General features: G+C 37.3%; 1 protein-coding gene across 1 annotated transcript in view; it reads left to right on the top strand.

The window, feature by feature from the left end:
• Window positions 1–15428, top strand: part of LEMD3 (LEM domain containing 3) — a 79494-nt gene that overhangs the window by 26683 nt on the left and 37383 nt on the right. Inside the window, exons 2-3 of the mRNA XM_080662720.1 lie at window positions 8603–8640; window positions 13676–13742. Of these exons, the coding sequence (XP_080518846.1) occupies window positions 8603–8640; window positions 13676–13742 (105 nt within the window). The remainder of the gene's footprint in view (window positions 1–8602; window positions 8641–13675; window positions 13743–15428) is intronic.

The raw sequence follows: 15428 nt of genomic DNA, 5'->3' as shown, positions 1-15428 counted from the left end.
TCCATAAATACTTGTTTGTGGTTAGAAGTTTTTCTTACAGCTTTTGTTATAGAGATCCCAAACTTGGGTATAACTGTAATTGTAATTAACATTTGAATGAAGACAAATTTCAGTTACAGTCTTTTATCATTTTTCCTTCCCTAGGGAATCTTCATTTTTATAGTGAGTAAATGAGACTTTTAAATGACCACAAAGTTGAAAGAAACCATATGTTCTTTATCATATAGAAATGAAGAATAAGAACCAACCATATAATAAGGCTGTTGACAATTATGAGTTTTGATCTTTTATTTTCTTGGACACATTTCAGTTTTTGTTATGTTCTTAGTACTTTGATGTCTACACTTAAAGCCCTTTTTATTGTGTATTTCTGTTGTTCTTTAAGAATAGCATATTTGGAAGGAGCACAGAATTGTTGCCTCTCTTAAAATAGTGCAAGTGAAAAGTTGGGAGTTTAATATGATATGAGAAGTTGTGGAGCTTTTGAGTTTTTGTTCTTCCCTTTTCTTTCATTCATTATCTCCATCTAGGTCAGTACCTCTGTAAATCCAGATAGATTGGTAGGGTTAAAATGGAAAAGTTATTTATGAGTAGAACAGGGTGGTACAAGAGTTTACCTTTGGCAAGTTTTATAGTAGACAGCTTTGTCCATAAAACTTTGTCTAAGTTTGTTGATTTAATCTCAATATTCACAGTACTTTTTAAAGTATACTTTAAGTGAATTGTTCCTGTCTTTTAGAATGACCATCTATTTAATACTCATGAAGGATTGAAGAACTTTCAGAGAACAAATGTGCAATGTGCTGTGTTTTTAAAGAATGTACTGCCTTGTTCACCATGTCCATTTTTAGATTAGTCTGGCTGGTGGTGAAATGCTAAAGTGTTTGCCACACAGGTGCAGTGTTCTGCAGCTGTTGGAAACACCCCCGCCCCCCCCACTTCACATATAATTATACTCTGTTTAAATCATTAATGCTAGAAGATGGGATTTGAGAATTTGAATGTCTGTTTACAAATAGGTACAACTTGGAGAGATCATTGGTCATTTAGGCAGCTGAATTTAACTGCCTAGATGACTTGAAGTTTCCAAATACTAAAACCTAGGTTTAAGGTTATGGATTTATAAAATTATAAGAGAGACTGCCTTTGAAAGTGCATGTCTGCATAGTTACTGCCCTCAAGACTGAACTTTTTGAGGATGGGGCTTGCATAATTTCTTTTTTAAAATCTCCTGCAACTAGCATAATGCCTGGCACATGGTAGCATTTGATATATATTTGTGAACGTATTATGTTGGAAGATGAAGCCAAAATGTTGTTTAGATGTAGTATGGTACATAATCAGAAGAGAATTTTTTTTTTTTTTTAAAGAAAATGGATGCCTTGTGGTAAGTTTTATAGCAGTCTTATGAAAAAGTGCCATGGTAGCAGAGAGAAGGGGAATGATTAATGCAGCCTGTGGTGGTCATGGGACACTTTATATTTTGATATATCATGGAAAATCTTTTCCTGAACTACAATTAGAGAACTTGGTTTTGAAGTTTCCTTATCTAGCACACAGCATTGTATTCTCCAGTAGCATTGTCTTTTCCTCCTTATCCCCATTTTGGGCCTTTTTCATGCATTATATCATAAGGAGATTAAAGTTTAATGATTCCAATCTGAAGGTTCTAGAGAAGAATGCTTTCCTTAAACCAAATATTTTCTTTTCTGTAGTTTTTTCTATAATGAAAAGAGTGTAGGCTTTGGAATCAGACTTAGGTTTGAATACCATGGTTTTGAAGCCCAGCTTTGAAAGCTGTTTACCTCAAGGAAGCAACTTAACCTTATCATGCAGCAGATTGTTTGTCCATGGCTTGTTTCTTCAGCTTCCTCAGCTTTCTATTCAAATGCAGTCTTCTTAGTATGGCTATTGCCTTCACTGACCATATTATTTATTTGTTTATTTACATATATATTTTAATGTATATTTTTATTGATTTCAGAGAGGAAGGGAGAGGGAGAAAGAGAGAGAAATACCAATGATGAGAGAGAATCATTGATTGGCTGCCTCCTGCATGCCCCACACTGGGGATTGAGCCCACAACCTGGGCATGTGCCCTGACCGGGAATTGAACTGACTTCCAGGTTCATGGGTTGATGTCCAACCACTGAGCCATGCCAGCTGGGCCTGACCATCTTAATTAATACTAGCGGCCCAGTGCACAAATTAGTGCACCAGTGGGGTCCCTCGGCCTGGTCTGCGGAATTGGGCTGAAATGAGCTCTCCAACATCCCCCAAGGGGTCCCGGATTGCGAGAGGGTGCAGGCCAGGCCCAAGGACCCCATCGGTGCATGATCGGGGCCGGGAGGGATGCGGGAGGTTGGCCAGCTGGGGAGGGAACGTGGGAGGGTTCCAGGGTGTGTCTAGCTCGTTTCACTCAGTCCCGATTGGCCGGACCCCAGCAGCAAGCTAACCTACTGGTCAGAGGGTCTGCCCCCTGGTAGTCCATGCATGTCATAGCAAGCAGTTGAGTGGCCTTAGCATATCATTAGCATATTATGCTTTGATTGGTTGAACGGTCAACTGGACACTTAGCATATTAGGCTTTTACTATATAGGATTGCTTACCTCCCTCACATGTCAAGCATTTGTATTTGTTCATTGTCTCTTCTAACCTCTCTAGAACATAAACTCCTTGAGGGCAGGGATATTTTGTATTTTGGTCAATGCCATATTTCTGTTGCCTAGCACAAAAGTACTCCGTAAGTATTTGTTAAATGTTTATCTTTCTTTCTGAGTTATAAAAGAACTATGCTCACCACAGACTTTTCTTTTATTAACTGTAACAGAGTGACCAAAATGAAGCCTTTCTGAGGAAAGCAATCTATTTCATAAACATTGAATATATATTTTGTGAATACATTTACAGGTGGACATATTTCATTTCCATCCTTTTATCTGGAAATTCATAATGGTTGATAAATTTGATCTTAGCCTGAGAGAATGAAAAAATGTTTACAGTTGACAGAAAGGATCATTAAAACTAGTAACATTTTTTAGAATTGATGTGGGAGGAAGAGAGAAAGAAAGGTTTGGAGAAGGAGTCAATGTGTCTTATAAGTAAGTAGGAAAGTATCACAAGATTAGAATTTAGTTCCTTGAAGCAAAATACGATGGGAAATCATTGGACAATTTTGAGGAGTCTAGTAGTATAATTAAACATATTTAGTAATTTGACTTTTACAATCATTAGGATAGTTTAAATGAAAGAAAACTAAAAATATTAGGGCATTTACAAAGAAAAGTTTGATATATTTGAGGTTTGAAATAATCTGAAAATTGAAGGAGAAATAGTCAAAAGGAGGAATTTGAGAAAAAGCAGTAATGTTGGGGGTATAGGGTATATAAGAGGATAGTAACAGATCTGCTGTCACATAACGTTTGTGCCTTTTTTTTTAATTTAATAAATCTTTATTGTTCAGATTATTACAGTTGTTTCTCCTTTTTCCCCCCATAGCTCCCCTCCACCCGGTTCCCACCCCACCCTCTGCCCTTACCTCCCCCCCGCTGTCCTCATCCATAGGTGTACGATTTTTGTCCAGTCTCTTCCTGCACCCCCTATACCCCTTTCTTCCTGAGAATTATCAGTCCACTCCCTTTCTATGCCCCTGATTCTATTATATTCACCCGTTTATTCTGTTCATCAGATTTTTAATTCACTTGATTTTTAGGTTCACTTGTTGATAGATGTGTATTTGTTGTTCATAATTTTTATCTTTACTTTCTTCTCCTCCTCCTCCCCCTCCTCCTCCTCCTCCCCCTCCTCCTCCTCCTCCTCCTCCTCCTCCTCCTCCTTCTCCTCCTCCTCCTCCTCCCCCCCTCCCCCCTCCTCCCTCCTCCCTCCTCCTCCTCCTTCTTCTTCTTCTTAAGAATACCTTTCAGCATTTCATATAATACTGGTTTGGTGGTGATGAACTCCTTTAGCTTTTTCTTATCTGTGAAGCTCTTTATCTGACCTTCAATTCTGAATGATAACTTTGCTGGGTACAGTAATCTTGGTTGTAGGTTCTTGCTATTCATCACTTTGAATATTTCTTGCCATTCCCATCTGGCCTGCATAGTTTCTGTTGAGAAATCAGCTGACAATCGTATGGGTGCTCCCTTGTAGGTAACTAACTGTTTTTCTCTTGCTGCTTTTAATATTCTCTCTTTGTCTTTTCTCTTGGCATTTTAATTATGATGTGTCTTGGTGTGGTCCTCTTTGGATTCCTCTTGTTTGGGGTTCTGTGCGCTTCTTGGACTTGTAAGTCTATTTCTTTCACCAGGTGGGGGAAGTTTTCTGTCATTATTTCTTCCAATAGGTTTTCAGTATCTTGCTCTCTCTCTCTCTTCTTCTGGCACCCCCATAATTCTGATGTTGGTACGCTTGAAGTTGTCCCAGAGTCTTCTTACATTATCTTCTTATTTTTGGATTCTTTTTTCTTTTTCAGTTGGGTGTTTTTTGCTTCTTTGTATTTCAAATCTTTGACTTGATTCTTGCGATCCTCTAGTCTGCTGTTGGATCTATGTATAATATTTTTTATTTCAGTCAGTGTATGCTTAATTTCTAGTTGGTACTTTTTCATATCCTTGAGGGTGTGGCTAAATTTATCGGCCTTTTCTAGAAAATTGTTGAAAAACCTTATATCTGTGGTTTTGAACTCTATCCAGTCATTTGTTTTACTCCATTTCTTTCATTTGTGACCTGTTTCTTTGTCTCCGCATTTTGGCTGCTTCCCTGAGTTGATAGAGTGGCTTTGTGTGCTAGGTGTCCTATAGGGCCCAGTGGCTCAGCCTCTCCAGTTACCTGAGGTGGACACTCTTGGTGCACCCCTTTGTGGGCTGTGTGCACAGTCTTGTTGTAGTTAAGCCTTGATTGTTGTTGGTATCACTGGGAGGAATTGACCTCCAGGCCAATTGGCTGTGAGGATCAGCTGTGTCTACGATGGGAGAACTTCTGTGCTGGAGACACCCTTATGGGATAAGACTTGCAAAATTGCAAAAGCCTCTATGCTCAGCTTGGATGGGGCGGAGTTTCAGGGCGGAGCTGACAGCCCTGGTTTTCCATCAGCCCTGCTCTCTGAGGCCCCTGGGTCTCAGTGTCCCTCGGTAATCGCTTCAAGCACCTCTTAGTGAAAGCTGCCCTGGAGTTTCGCCCCCTGCCAGACAATCCAGTTTCTCCCCGAATGAGTCTGGGTTCTCAGAAACTCACCTGGAACTGGAGTTCAGTGCAGTCGGGAGCTTCCGTCTCCCTCCCACTTTAGAAAGCCAGCCGTGCACTGAGCCGCCCGTGCATTCAGCTGCCCGTTCTTTCTGCGTGCGCTTCTCCGTACCTCAGCCTTTTGCAGCTCCTCTGAGTCTCAATGTGCTTTCCTCTTTTCTTCTAGTTGTAGTATTTCCACTCAGTCAGCTTTCCTGTGGTTCTGGTTGGTGTCCGTTTTGTCTTTTAGTTGTAGTTTTGAAATTGTTGTGCGAGGCAGCAGTTTAGGTGTTTACCTATGCCGCTATCTTGGTTTCTCTCTATTACAGTTTTTTCATGTTTGTGCCTTTTAAGAGGATGGAAGAGTAAAGTTTAAAATAGCAATTTGGCATTATCGTTGCTTTACGGCAGTGGTCGGCAAACTGCGGCTCACGAGCCACATGCGGCTCGCGAGCCGCGGTTTGCCGCTCTGTTGACTTATGAGTTTGCTGACCACTGGACTAGACTAAATGTTACCGTGTAGTTGGAAGCTGTGAGGATTAAGCAATTGTGGCATATTGTGTCCAAGGAGGTAAAGGGTAGTATATGACAGTCGTCGGCAAACTCATTAGTCAACAGAGCCGCCGTTTACGGTAAGGAATAAGAACTATAATTTACTCTCAGGTCCACCCCTAGAAAAGAAGCTAATAAATGAAGTGTCAGTGTTTTGCTGTGCTGAGTGGAATGCTTTTGGAATACGCTTTCTCCTCTAACGTTGACTAATAGGCAGAGGAGGAGGGAGTATTTTATTAGGGTTAACAACATATGTTGTTCCCATTAAAATGTGTAGGTAATTTGGATGAGATAAAAGATGTTGATGTGGTTTTAGAAATGCTGAAATGATTTGGCAGAAGAAAAGTTAGATGTATAAAGATGCTTCTTTTAGAAATTTGAGGGCTTTTGGTTTGTCAGAAGTGCTGTTTTTAGATGGAATTTCTTTCTAAAACTTAACCAAGGCTCCATTTTACTTCTATTAATTCTATAGGTCTGTCTGTTAATTTTGTAGATGACAGTTACCAAACGAAATAGGGGAAAATTATTTTTAACAGAAGATATGTAGGATGGGAAGTATATTGTTGGCTTTTTAGATATGTTATACTCTTGGGTATTTTAGCCCATTAGACAAGAGGCAGAAATCTAGAAAGATATAAAGGACAGAGTAACGTTTTTCAACAGAATTATTATTCTGCTCTTTGGCTTTCTCTTTATCTTATCCCTTCTCGCCCTTCCCCGTTGCCCAGAACATAGCCTTCTCTATCTTCCTGCAGAATTTAACACTTTCTCTTTAGTATTAACACACAGTATAGAATAAAGAAGAGTGGATTTAACCTAGGTACCGCAACCAGCACTTTTCATGCACTAACTGTGTTTGTTCAGTACTATCTAACTGTGTGTGTTCAGTACTATGTTTGGCTCTGGGCATACAAACACAAATGACACACAACCCCTGTTGTGAGACACTCACAGTAAAGCGGTCTATTGGGAGAACAATTACAATCTACAGCAATCTTCTATCTTCTGTATATAAAAGGCTATTATGCAAAGTGTTCCTTCGGGAGTTCGATCGCTTGCTGTGACGTACACTGGCCACCAGGGGGCAGTGCAGAATGAAGGAAGCCCCCAGCCGGTAGCCGGGAGGCCCCGATCGGCCCTGATTGCGGGCCAGGCCTAGGGACCCTACCCATGCATGAATTTCATGCACTGGGCCTCTAGTACTTTCATAGTGATACTTGATGAGCTAGGTTTTTATTTAATAATCTTGACAAAAAATACTTTTGTATCTAGTAAAAAAATGACACTATCGTGGCTTTTTTCCATATACATTAAAACCAGTGTTCAAGAATTGCATGTTTTAATATTTTAGAATTATTTTTATAAAGAGCAAATAAAAGACTTGTTTTTTAGTATTGTTTGACCAATTTTAATCAAATTTTTAATTTTAACTAGATTGACAGGGCATCTTTTGGTATATTCAACTAAATATAGCTTTATTTTAAATTGTTCAAATGTTACATGAATAAAAATGACTGTTATTAAAGAGTCTTTTTAGTTCAAGCATGTTCCAGTTCTTAACATTTTATTTAATCTTAAAGCTATATTACTCCTTCTTTCTATTCCCCTATTGTGTACTTTTGATCTTTCAAAATTTTTTTTTCCTAGTATTAAAACTTACTCTATAGAAAAATATCGTTTAAAAGTCTATTAGCAGAATCCCTTTAGATGATAGGAGGATACATTTTTTCCCTTGCTTTATTTTTATTTTTTTTATTGTACCTTGTTAAACTGGTCTTACACATGAAGTTTCTTAGAATCAGGCAGTTCCTGGTTCCTATGGGACTTACTGTTTTCTCAAATGAAAATAGAAAAGTACCTCAGAAAGGAAACCTGGTGAGTGTGAAGTACTTTGTAGGGTAAGTCTTAGTTGTGACCTGGATTATAGAGATCCAGGTATCAAATCTTTGAATATTTTTACATGTGATTTAAAAATAGATGGTAAGGAGGATTTTCTAAATAATACTCACGAGGGATGCTACATAATTCAGCCATAAACTTGTTGGTATCTTTCCTGGAGGGTGGGTGGTTATAGGGAGGTTGGAGAGGAAGTGGTAAATCCTTTCCTTATAATATTTATTGGAAATCCAAAATTGTTTAGTACTGAGACTTAATTCTTAAGTACTTTGATCTGTATATTTGTTTCTTGCCATTTTCCAAAATATTAGCAAGGATTAGGAAGGTTTTTTTAAATTATTAGAAGTCAGAATTCTAAATTATTCATTTTTAAAGCATCTTGTAGACTGCACAAGTAGTAAGTGCTTTTAGAAGTGTTTTGAAGAGAAACCAAGTTAAAGAGCAAACAAATGATTCAGTCATGAACAGTAACAATAGGTAACATGTATTAAGTGTTTGAGACTATGCCAAGCATTTTTTATGATTTATCTCATTTAATCCTCACAACAACAATATAAGGTAGGTGCCATTGTTACATCCTTCCTTTATAGAAGAGGAAACTACAACTTAAATGGCAAAGTAGATGTTAGTTCAAGGTCATGTTGCTAGTAAGTGATGGAGCTGGGACTTGAACCCGGCAGCTCTGACATCAGTGCACCTGCTATTAATTATTATGGAGAACACCACAAATTCAAAGTGAGAATGGTAAGTATAGTAAGTCTGAAATGCTTTCCCCAACTGTTATTATCATCAGTTTGTTTTACATTTTATTTGCATGTTTATATTCAGTTTTAGCAAAAAACATGCTGGCATTTCAGAGGACTTATTTAGGGGGATTCTAATTTTCATTTTTAAATGATGCTAATAGTTCTCTCTCTTTTTTTTCCTTGATAGTAAAAAACCCCTTTGATGAAACATTTGGAAAAATACAAGTAAGTAAAAGATGATAATACTGATATTTTTCTCATGTTTTCTATGATAAAAGTATTACCAACTAAAAGTAATTTTTAAAAGGTTCTTGCCCTGGCTGGTGTGCTCAGTGGTTAAAGTGTTGGCCCATGCACCAAAGGGTCTCAGGTCCAATTCCTGGTCAAGGGCACATACCTGGGTTGCAGGGTCGATCCCTGACCTCTGTTGGGGCCCATGCAGGAGGCAACCAATCAATGTGTCTCTCTCACATCGACATTTCTCTCTCTCTCTCTCTCTCTCTCTCTCTCTCTCTCTCTCTCTCTCTCTCTCTCTCTCTCTCCCTCCCTCCCTCCCTCCCTCCCTCCCTCCCTCCCTCCCTCCCTCCCTCCCTCCCTCTCTCCCTTCCTCTTGTTCTCTTTTTAAAATCAATTTTAAAAAGTAAAAAAGGTTCTTTTAGGCTGAAGCAATAAATTTTCTCTTTTGAGTATCCCTTAACTATAGTGTAACTAAATCTGACACAGATTTTCTTTAAGAGCTGAACTGTTTGTTTATCACTTTAAGGTAAAAACCAGCTGTCTAGTAAAAGGCAGTGGTGTGTTGTCTGGAGACCTGGCCTTACCCTTAAAAGTATGCATGTTTTCATAAGTTGTTGGATATCCTAGCCTAGCAGTTTTTGTCCTCTTTGACCTCATCCTGTCTCTCTTTGGACTTTTTGCTCATTGTCATGCCTGCCTGTTCAACCATCAGGAAGGCATAGGATTTAGAAATAAACATCCCTTAGGCTGCCTATTTATGATTTCTTTTTTCAAAGGATCTATAATGTTAATTTTAACCAATTTTACTCACATGAAAATATTTTTTGCTTACCATCATATAGGCACTTCAAAAATTGATATTTGAGTTACAATACAAAATTCTTAATTTTTTTAATTGTAGGACCTGACAGTAATATAGAACTATGTAGAATACATTATTTGTTGTGATGAGGGATGTGTAATAGCGTATAATCAGTTCCACAGAATATTACTCTAGATTGATAGGGTGAGACTTTGTAATGATTATTTTTGGTAATATTCTGTTGAGACAGTTTGTTTTAAAAGAGTTGATAGTCAGTTACACTTTTAAGTACAATACTGCTCCTGGTACCGTAATTTAAATTTGTACAGTGTACTCAATGAACATGGGAAATGCAAGACTTTATTTTCTTCTGTATAATTTTTCCCATGAGTGAAACTGAAGTTCTGAGCCTCTAAATCAGGGTTGGGGAAGCTTTTTCTGCCAACGGCCATTGGGAGATTTATAACATCAGTAGAGGCTCGGTGCACGAAATTCGTGCACGGGGGAGGGGGGGGTATGTCCCTCAGCCCAGCCTGCACCCTCTCCAATCTGGGACCCCTCTCCAATCTGGGATCCCAACCGCTCACCTGCCTGATTGCTCCTAACCGCTTCTGCCTACCAGCCTGATCACCCCCTAACCACTCCTAACTGCCCTCCTCTGTAGGCCTGATCGCCCCCAACTGCCCTCCCTTGCAGGCCTGGTCCCTCCCAACTGCCCTCCCCTGCTGGCCTAGTCACCTCTAACTGCCCTTTCCTGCTGGCCTGATGGCCCACAACTGCCCTCCCCTGCTGGCCATCTTGTGGTGGCCATCTTGTGTTCACATGGGGACATCCATCTTTGACCACATGAGGGCGGCCATCTTGTGTGTTGGAGTGATGGTCAACTTGCATATTACTCTTTTATTAGAGAGGATTTGCAGGCCATACAAAATTATTAACTTAAAAATTGGTCAAACTTTTCTTTTCTTTTTTTTTTCTTTTTTTTTTTTTTCTCCCCTCCCGCCCCCGCCAGCTAAAAATTGGTCAAACTTTTAATTAACTCACCCTAAAGCCTTAGGAGGGCCAGACCAAATGCTTTCGTGGGCCTCATACGCGGGTTGGATGTTCCGCACCCTGGCTCTAAATAATAGTAATAATAAAGATGATGACAGTTCACTTATTCTGTGCCAGGCACCATGCTAAGTGTTTAAAATTCATTATCATTAATCAGATACATGATACAAACAATTGAAAATCTTTTCGAGGAGAAAATTGGCTGAGGATAGAAGAGTGAAATATTTAAAGGGGACAATATATGAGAAAATTTGGTAGCGTTTCTCTAAAGTTTGATTTTTTTTCTCCCAAGAATAAGAACTTTGCTTTAGAGTATATGTATTACTATAAGAAAGTCTGGATCTTACCAAACAGACAACTAGAAGGTAGCTATCTCAAATTATAAAACCATTTTTGTTTAATGAAAGATTACTTTAAATATGGACTTATTGGTAGATCATTAACTTGTTTTGGGGGTGATTAGAGAAGCCACTAGTTAGACACCTTCAAGCTGAATATTAGAAGTGACAATCTAAAAAGCAGTCTGAATTGAAGAAGAATGTAATGCAACTATAAGTCAATATAAGTTTCTATAAAGGAAGTAACTTTAATATTTGATTTACATACTTTTTAGACTTCTTGTTTAGCATACTGGTGCTAAAGAGAATTGAACCAAACAGAGCCTTTCTTTCTCAAAATTGATTTGTTCTCATTAATAACATAGTCCATTTGGATGGCACTGAGAATCTTGTTATATATATAGATGTTCTTTTTGAATAAGTCATCACTAGAAAAATAATTCATGAAAAAAAATATAGTTGAGCTTTTGGGGTGCTTAAATTCTTTGTATGAGAATGTAATAATATGTACGTTACCCAGTATGAGATTCATTTACATCTGATTTTGCTATTTCTTCTACTTATCTATTCCAGTGTTAATATCTGTGAATCAAAAGATGAAGTATATTCCTAGGCCTCTGGTGTTCATTAAAGATGTAATCACAGAGAGAAAGTGTCAAATTTTTGGATTTAGTTTTATTTTCAGTAGGAAAGTGGGGATAGGTTTGATGAGGATCTACGCATCATAAACATAAAGCAAAAAGGAAATCAGTCACTTTTCCAGATAAGGGAGGAAACAAACGATAAAACTCTCAGCTACTTTATTCATTTATTTTTTTACTCTCAGCTACTTTAATCTCAGAGCCTAATCAGATTTACCTTGATTTTATGTGTCAAGTCCACAATCTACATTATCATTGAATTCCTTTTCATTCTTTTATAATGAACATATTTATTTATTTTTAAATATATTTTTATTGATTTCAGAGAGGAAGGGAGAGGGAGAGAGAGAGAGAGAAACACCAGTGATGAGAGAGAATCACCAATTGGTTGCCTCCTGCACACCCCCCACTGGGGATTGAGCTCGCAACCCAGGCATATGCCTTAGACCAGAATCGAACCTGGGACCCTTCAGTCCTCAGGCCAGCTATCCACTGAGCCAAACCAACTAGGGCTGAACATATTTATTAAAAACAATTTTGTGATGTAATATATCACAAATGCATAGCTTTCAGAATCCTGGATTTCAGCCCCTGCAGTTATTTTTGATATCCGACTTTGCAATTTGGATTTTTAAGCTTATGCAAAGATAAGGACTGTCTTGATTCAGAATCTGGTTGAGGGGAAGAAAATCAAAAGGATTGGAAGGCAAGTAGTCAACTGAAGGAATATCACTTGTCTCTTACCAAAAATCTCACATAAAACCAGGGACTCTGGTAGTAGGATTTGGAACCTTTGATAAGTTTTCTTTTTTCTTTAGTGTCACTGGTTAAAGCTGCATTGACAAAAGCATGCCACTTATAGTGTCCAAATTTTTCTTCTGTCTCTGAATATATAGCATGAAAATAAATGGATGAGGTCGCATGTTATGGGACATATAATTACTTTTCCAGATTTCTGTATCTTGTCTGAATTTGCTTTTGGTTGTATTCATCCGGTAATTCTGTTTTGTTAGACACTTTAAGGGAAAAAGGGGGATAATAATACAGCTCCCTTGTGAATCATGAATTTATTTCAAATAATGTAATAAGCTATTATTACCCGCTGTCCTAACCTACTATTCTTCATTGCTTATATTGGTCTTTCTTAATTGTGATTGCTCTTAAATTGGAGGTCTCATTGCTTTAGACTAATTGGTAGGGTGCATAGACATTACAATAGTCTCCTCTCTAATTTCCTTTCATGTGGTCAGAGTAATAGTCCTGATGCACACGTTTGTTTTACTTTCTCCCCCCAAGCTTTCAAAATGAAGTAAAACTCTTTGTCTTGGTATTTAGGGTTCTCTAGCAGTTTATTCCAAACTGCTTTTCTAGTAGGTTGCTGAGTCAAAGTAGGCTACTGGTTATGTAAGAAATATAACAATGCTTTTATGCCTTTGCTCATGCTGTTCCTTCTGCTTGGAATGCTAGTGAATTCTATTCTTGTGAAACTCAACTCAAATATTTTCTCTTCCATAATAGATCTTCCCTTCCCTCTCTCTTATGTATTTACATTATATTTTGTTTGCAACTGTGGTATGTTTTTTGCCCTTGGGAACAGGAACCCTCTTGTTCACTGGATCTCTTGCTTTGCGGAGAACAATCTTAACTCATAGTAGATACTTGTTAAATGTTTATTTTACTTTAATGGTTCGTAAACTTATTCAGGTCCACTTTGGGAGCTTAGGAGATGTTGAGTTTCAATCAAGGCGTCAGTACTCATTCCCTTATTATGTGGTTGAATCAGATTAAACAAAACATGAAGGGCAGCCTGGAAGAAAATAGTGTCATAAGGACAATATACATAAGCATGCTATTGTATAGGGCTGGGGGAGAGGGGAGAATTGAGGAGCATTGTTTTGGTGGTTGGCGAAGTTTGTTGTGTATGAGACCTTTTTTAGCACTAACCTTAGTGCCAATTTCCCAATCATCCTCAAGAACGTAAAATATATAAAGTGATTATTTAGATTTTAGGCTTAGGTTTCTTTAAAATATGGTAGCCATTGTTTAAATATGAATTTGTCCTTTAGATTATATAGTATCTATGATTTTAAATTTTCTTATGCTTTTCTTTTTGGGTAAGACTACTATTTGGTGTATGTGTTTTTCTTGGAGTTACCTAGCTATTTTAAAATAATTTCTTTTAATTTTAGGAAAATGAAAAAAATCTTATGATGAACACTTTATACAAGCTTCATGATCGATTGGCACAGCTTGCAGGTAATTATTTTAACAATTGTAGTCTCTAAAAATGTTTTGAAAATTAAATTTGCATATGTAGCATGCTGTAGCAGTAGAAATAGTTTTTCTCAAGTCTGGTGTTATATTTGTGATGTATTTTCTCTTTAGAAGTTATTATTACCTATATGGAGTGGGTTTTTATTTTTGTAGATAATATTTAATCAAGTTTTTTTTTCTGCCTGCCACATGTATTAGTGAAAAATGTATGTATATAATATCATTCTAAAGTAAATTTTTTTTCTGCATTAATATTAACAAAATTCTGAAAGCTTAAAGTATAAATTAAATTGGGTAAGCAACGAGTTAACTAAAATCCTAGAATAAATATAAAAATGCAGATTTTTCTTTAACGGTTGTATAGGTGTCATAAAGTAAATATATTGTAGAATTTTTTTCTTCCTGATTCATTGCATTTTCTTTATATTCTGCTCTTAGTAAGTCTTTGAAAGCTTTCAGGTATTAACATATTTGCATATAGGTTATTAATAACAATAATATAGGTGAATTGGTATTAAGTCTAATACCTATAAGTTGTGGTAGCAGCTTCAAAGTTTGTTACTTTTTAACTTATTATACATTAGAACCAAAAGAAGAGACTTTCTTCTTATAGAAGAGATTTTCTTCTTATAAACAGTTACAAGAAAAGAAAAATGTAATTGTTCATACTCTTGATGTAGCAGATCCTTTTTGTGGAAACCACATTATTGGTAGAAGCCTAGTAGTTAAAATGGGGAACTTTTTTTATTGCATGGAGGCATTTAGAATCCTGGCAGTTCCCCATCCTCTCATCAATCTTTATTTTTTTAGTTTGGGTCCTTAATTCTGATCAGTTTTTTAGGTTCACAATTCTGTGTATATCACTAAAAGCCTTATTTGCGTTGACTTTTGAACTGTCATATTTATACACTGCAAGCTAATGACATTTATTTGGTATGCTGTAGCAACCAGAAATAGTTTAAGTACATACTTTTGCCAGGAATTCCTGATGTTGCTACCGCAAGCGTCTACAGCTGTCTCTATAGCATTGTTTTATGAAGTGTGCTACGTCAGCATAATCTGAAGTGCTTTTAAAGATATAGATTCCTTTCTATAGAGCAGGGTTTGGTAAAGTTTTTTCTGTGAAAGGGCCAAATAGTGTAGAACATTTTTAGGCTTTGTGGGCTAGACTGTCTCTGTCGCAACTGCTCAATTCTGCCATTATAGCATGAAAGCAGCAGCCATAGATAATACATAAATGAATGAGTGTGGCTGTATTCCAATGAAACTTCATGTTTATACTGGTAAAATCCAGTGGTAGGCCAGATTTGGTCTATGGGCTGTAGTTTGCTGACCCCTGCTGTAGATCTAAGGCATCTGAATTTCCGAGGATGCATTATAAAGTTTGAAACTTACTTGTTCATCTAATAGGTATTTCTTCCCTTTTTACAACTACAACCACTAATAACTGGCTACTCTAACAAAACTATGAATAGGAACATGGTTTCTTTTATGATAGGGGAAAATTTGCCAAGACTTTTATTTTACTTTAACTATTGAACTTTTAGGCTAAAGTTTTTTTTAATTACTTGAAAGAAACAGGACAGGAAAAACATAAATTTGAAGTTCATTATGAGGATAATTGATCTCTAATAACCACAGATAGCCTAAAAGAAAAGGCTTTGGATT

The sequence above is a fragment of the Plecotus auritus genome (genome assembly GCF_963455305.1).
Source record: "Plecotus auritus genome assembly, chromosome: 3".
NCBI lineage: Eukaryota > Metazoa > Chordata > Mammalia > Chiroptera > Vespertilionidae > Plecotus > Plecotus auritus.
The sequence above is the reverse complement of the archived record's forward strand: the minus strand, read 5'-3'. Positions and strand labels throughout refer to the sequence as shown.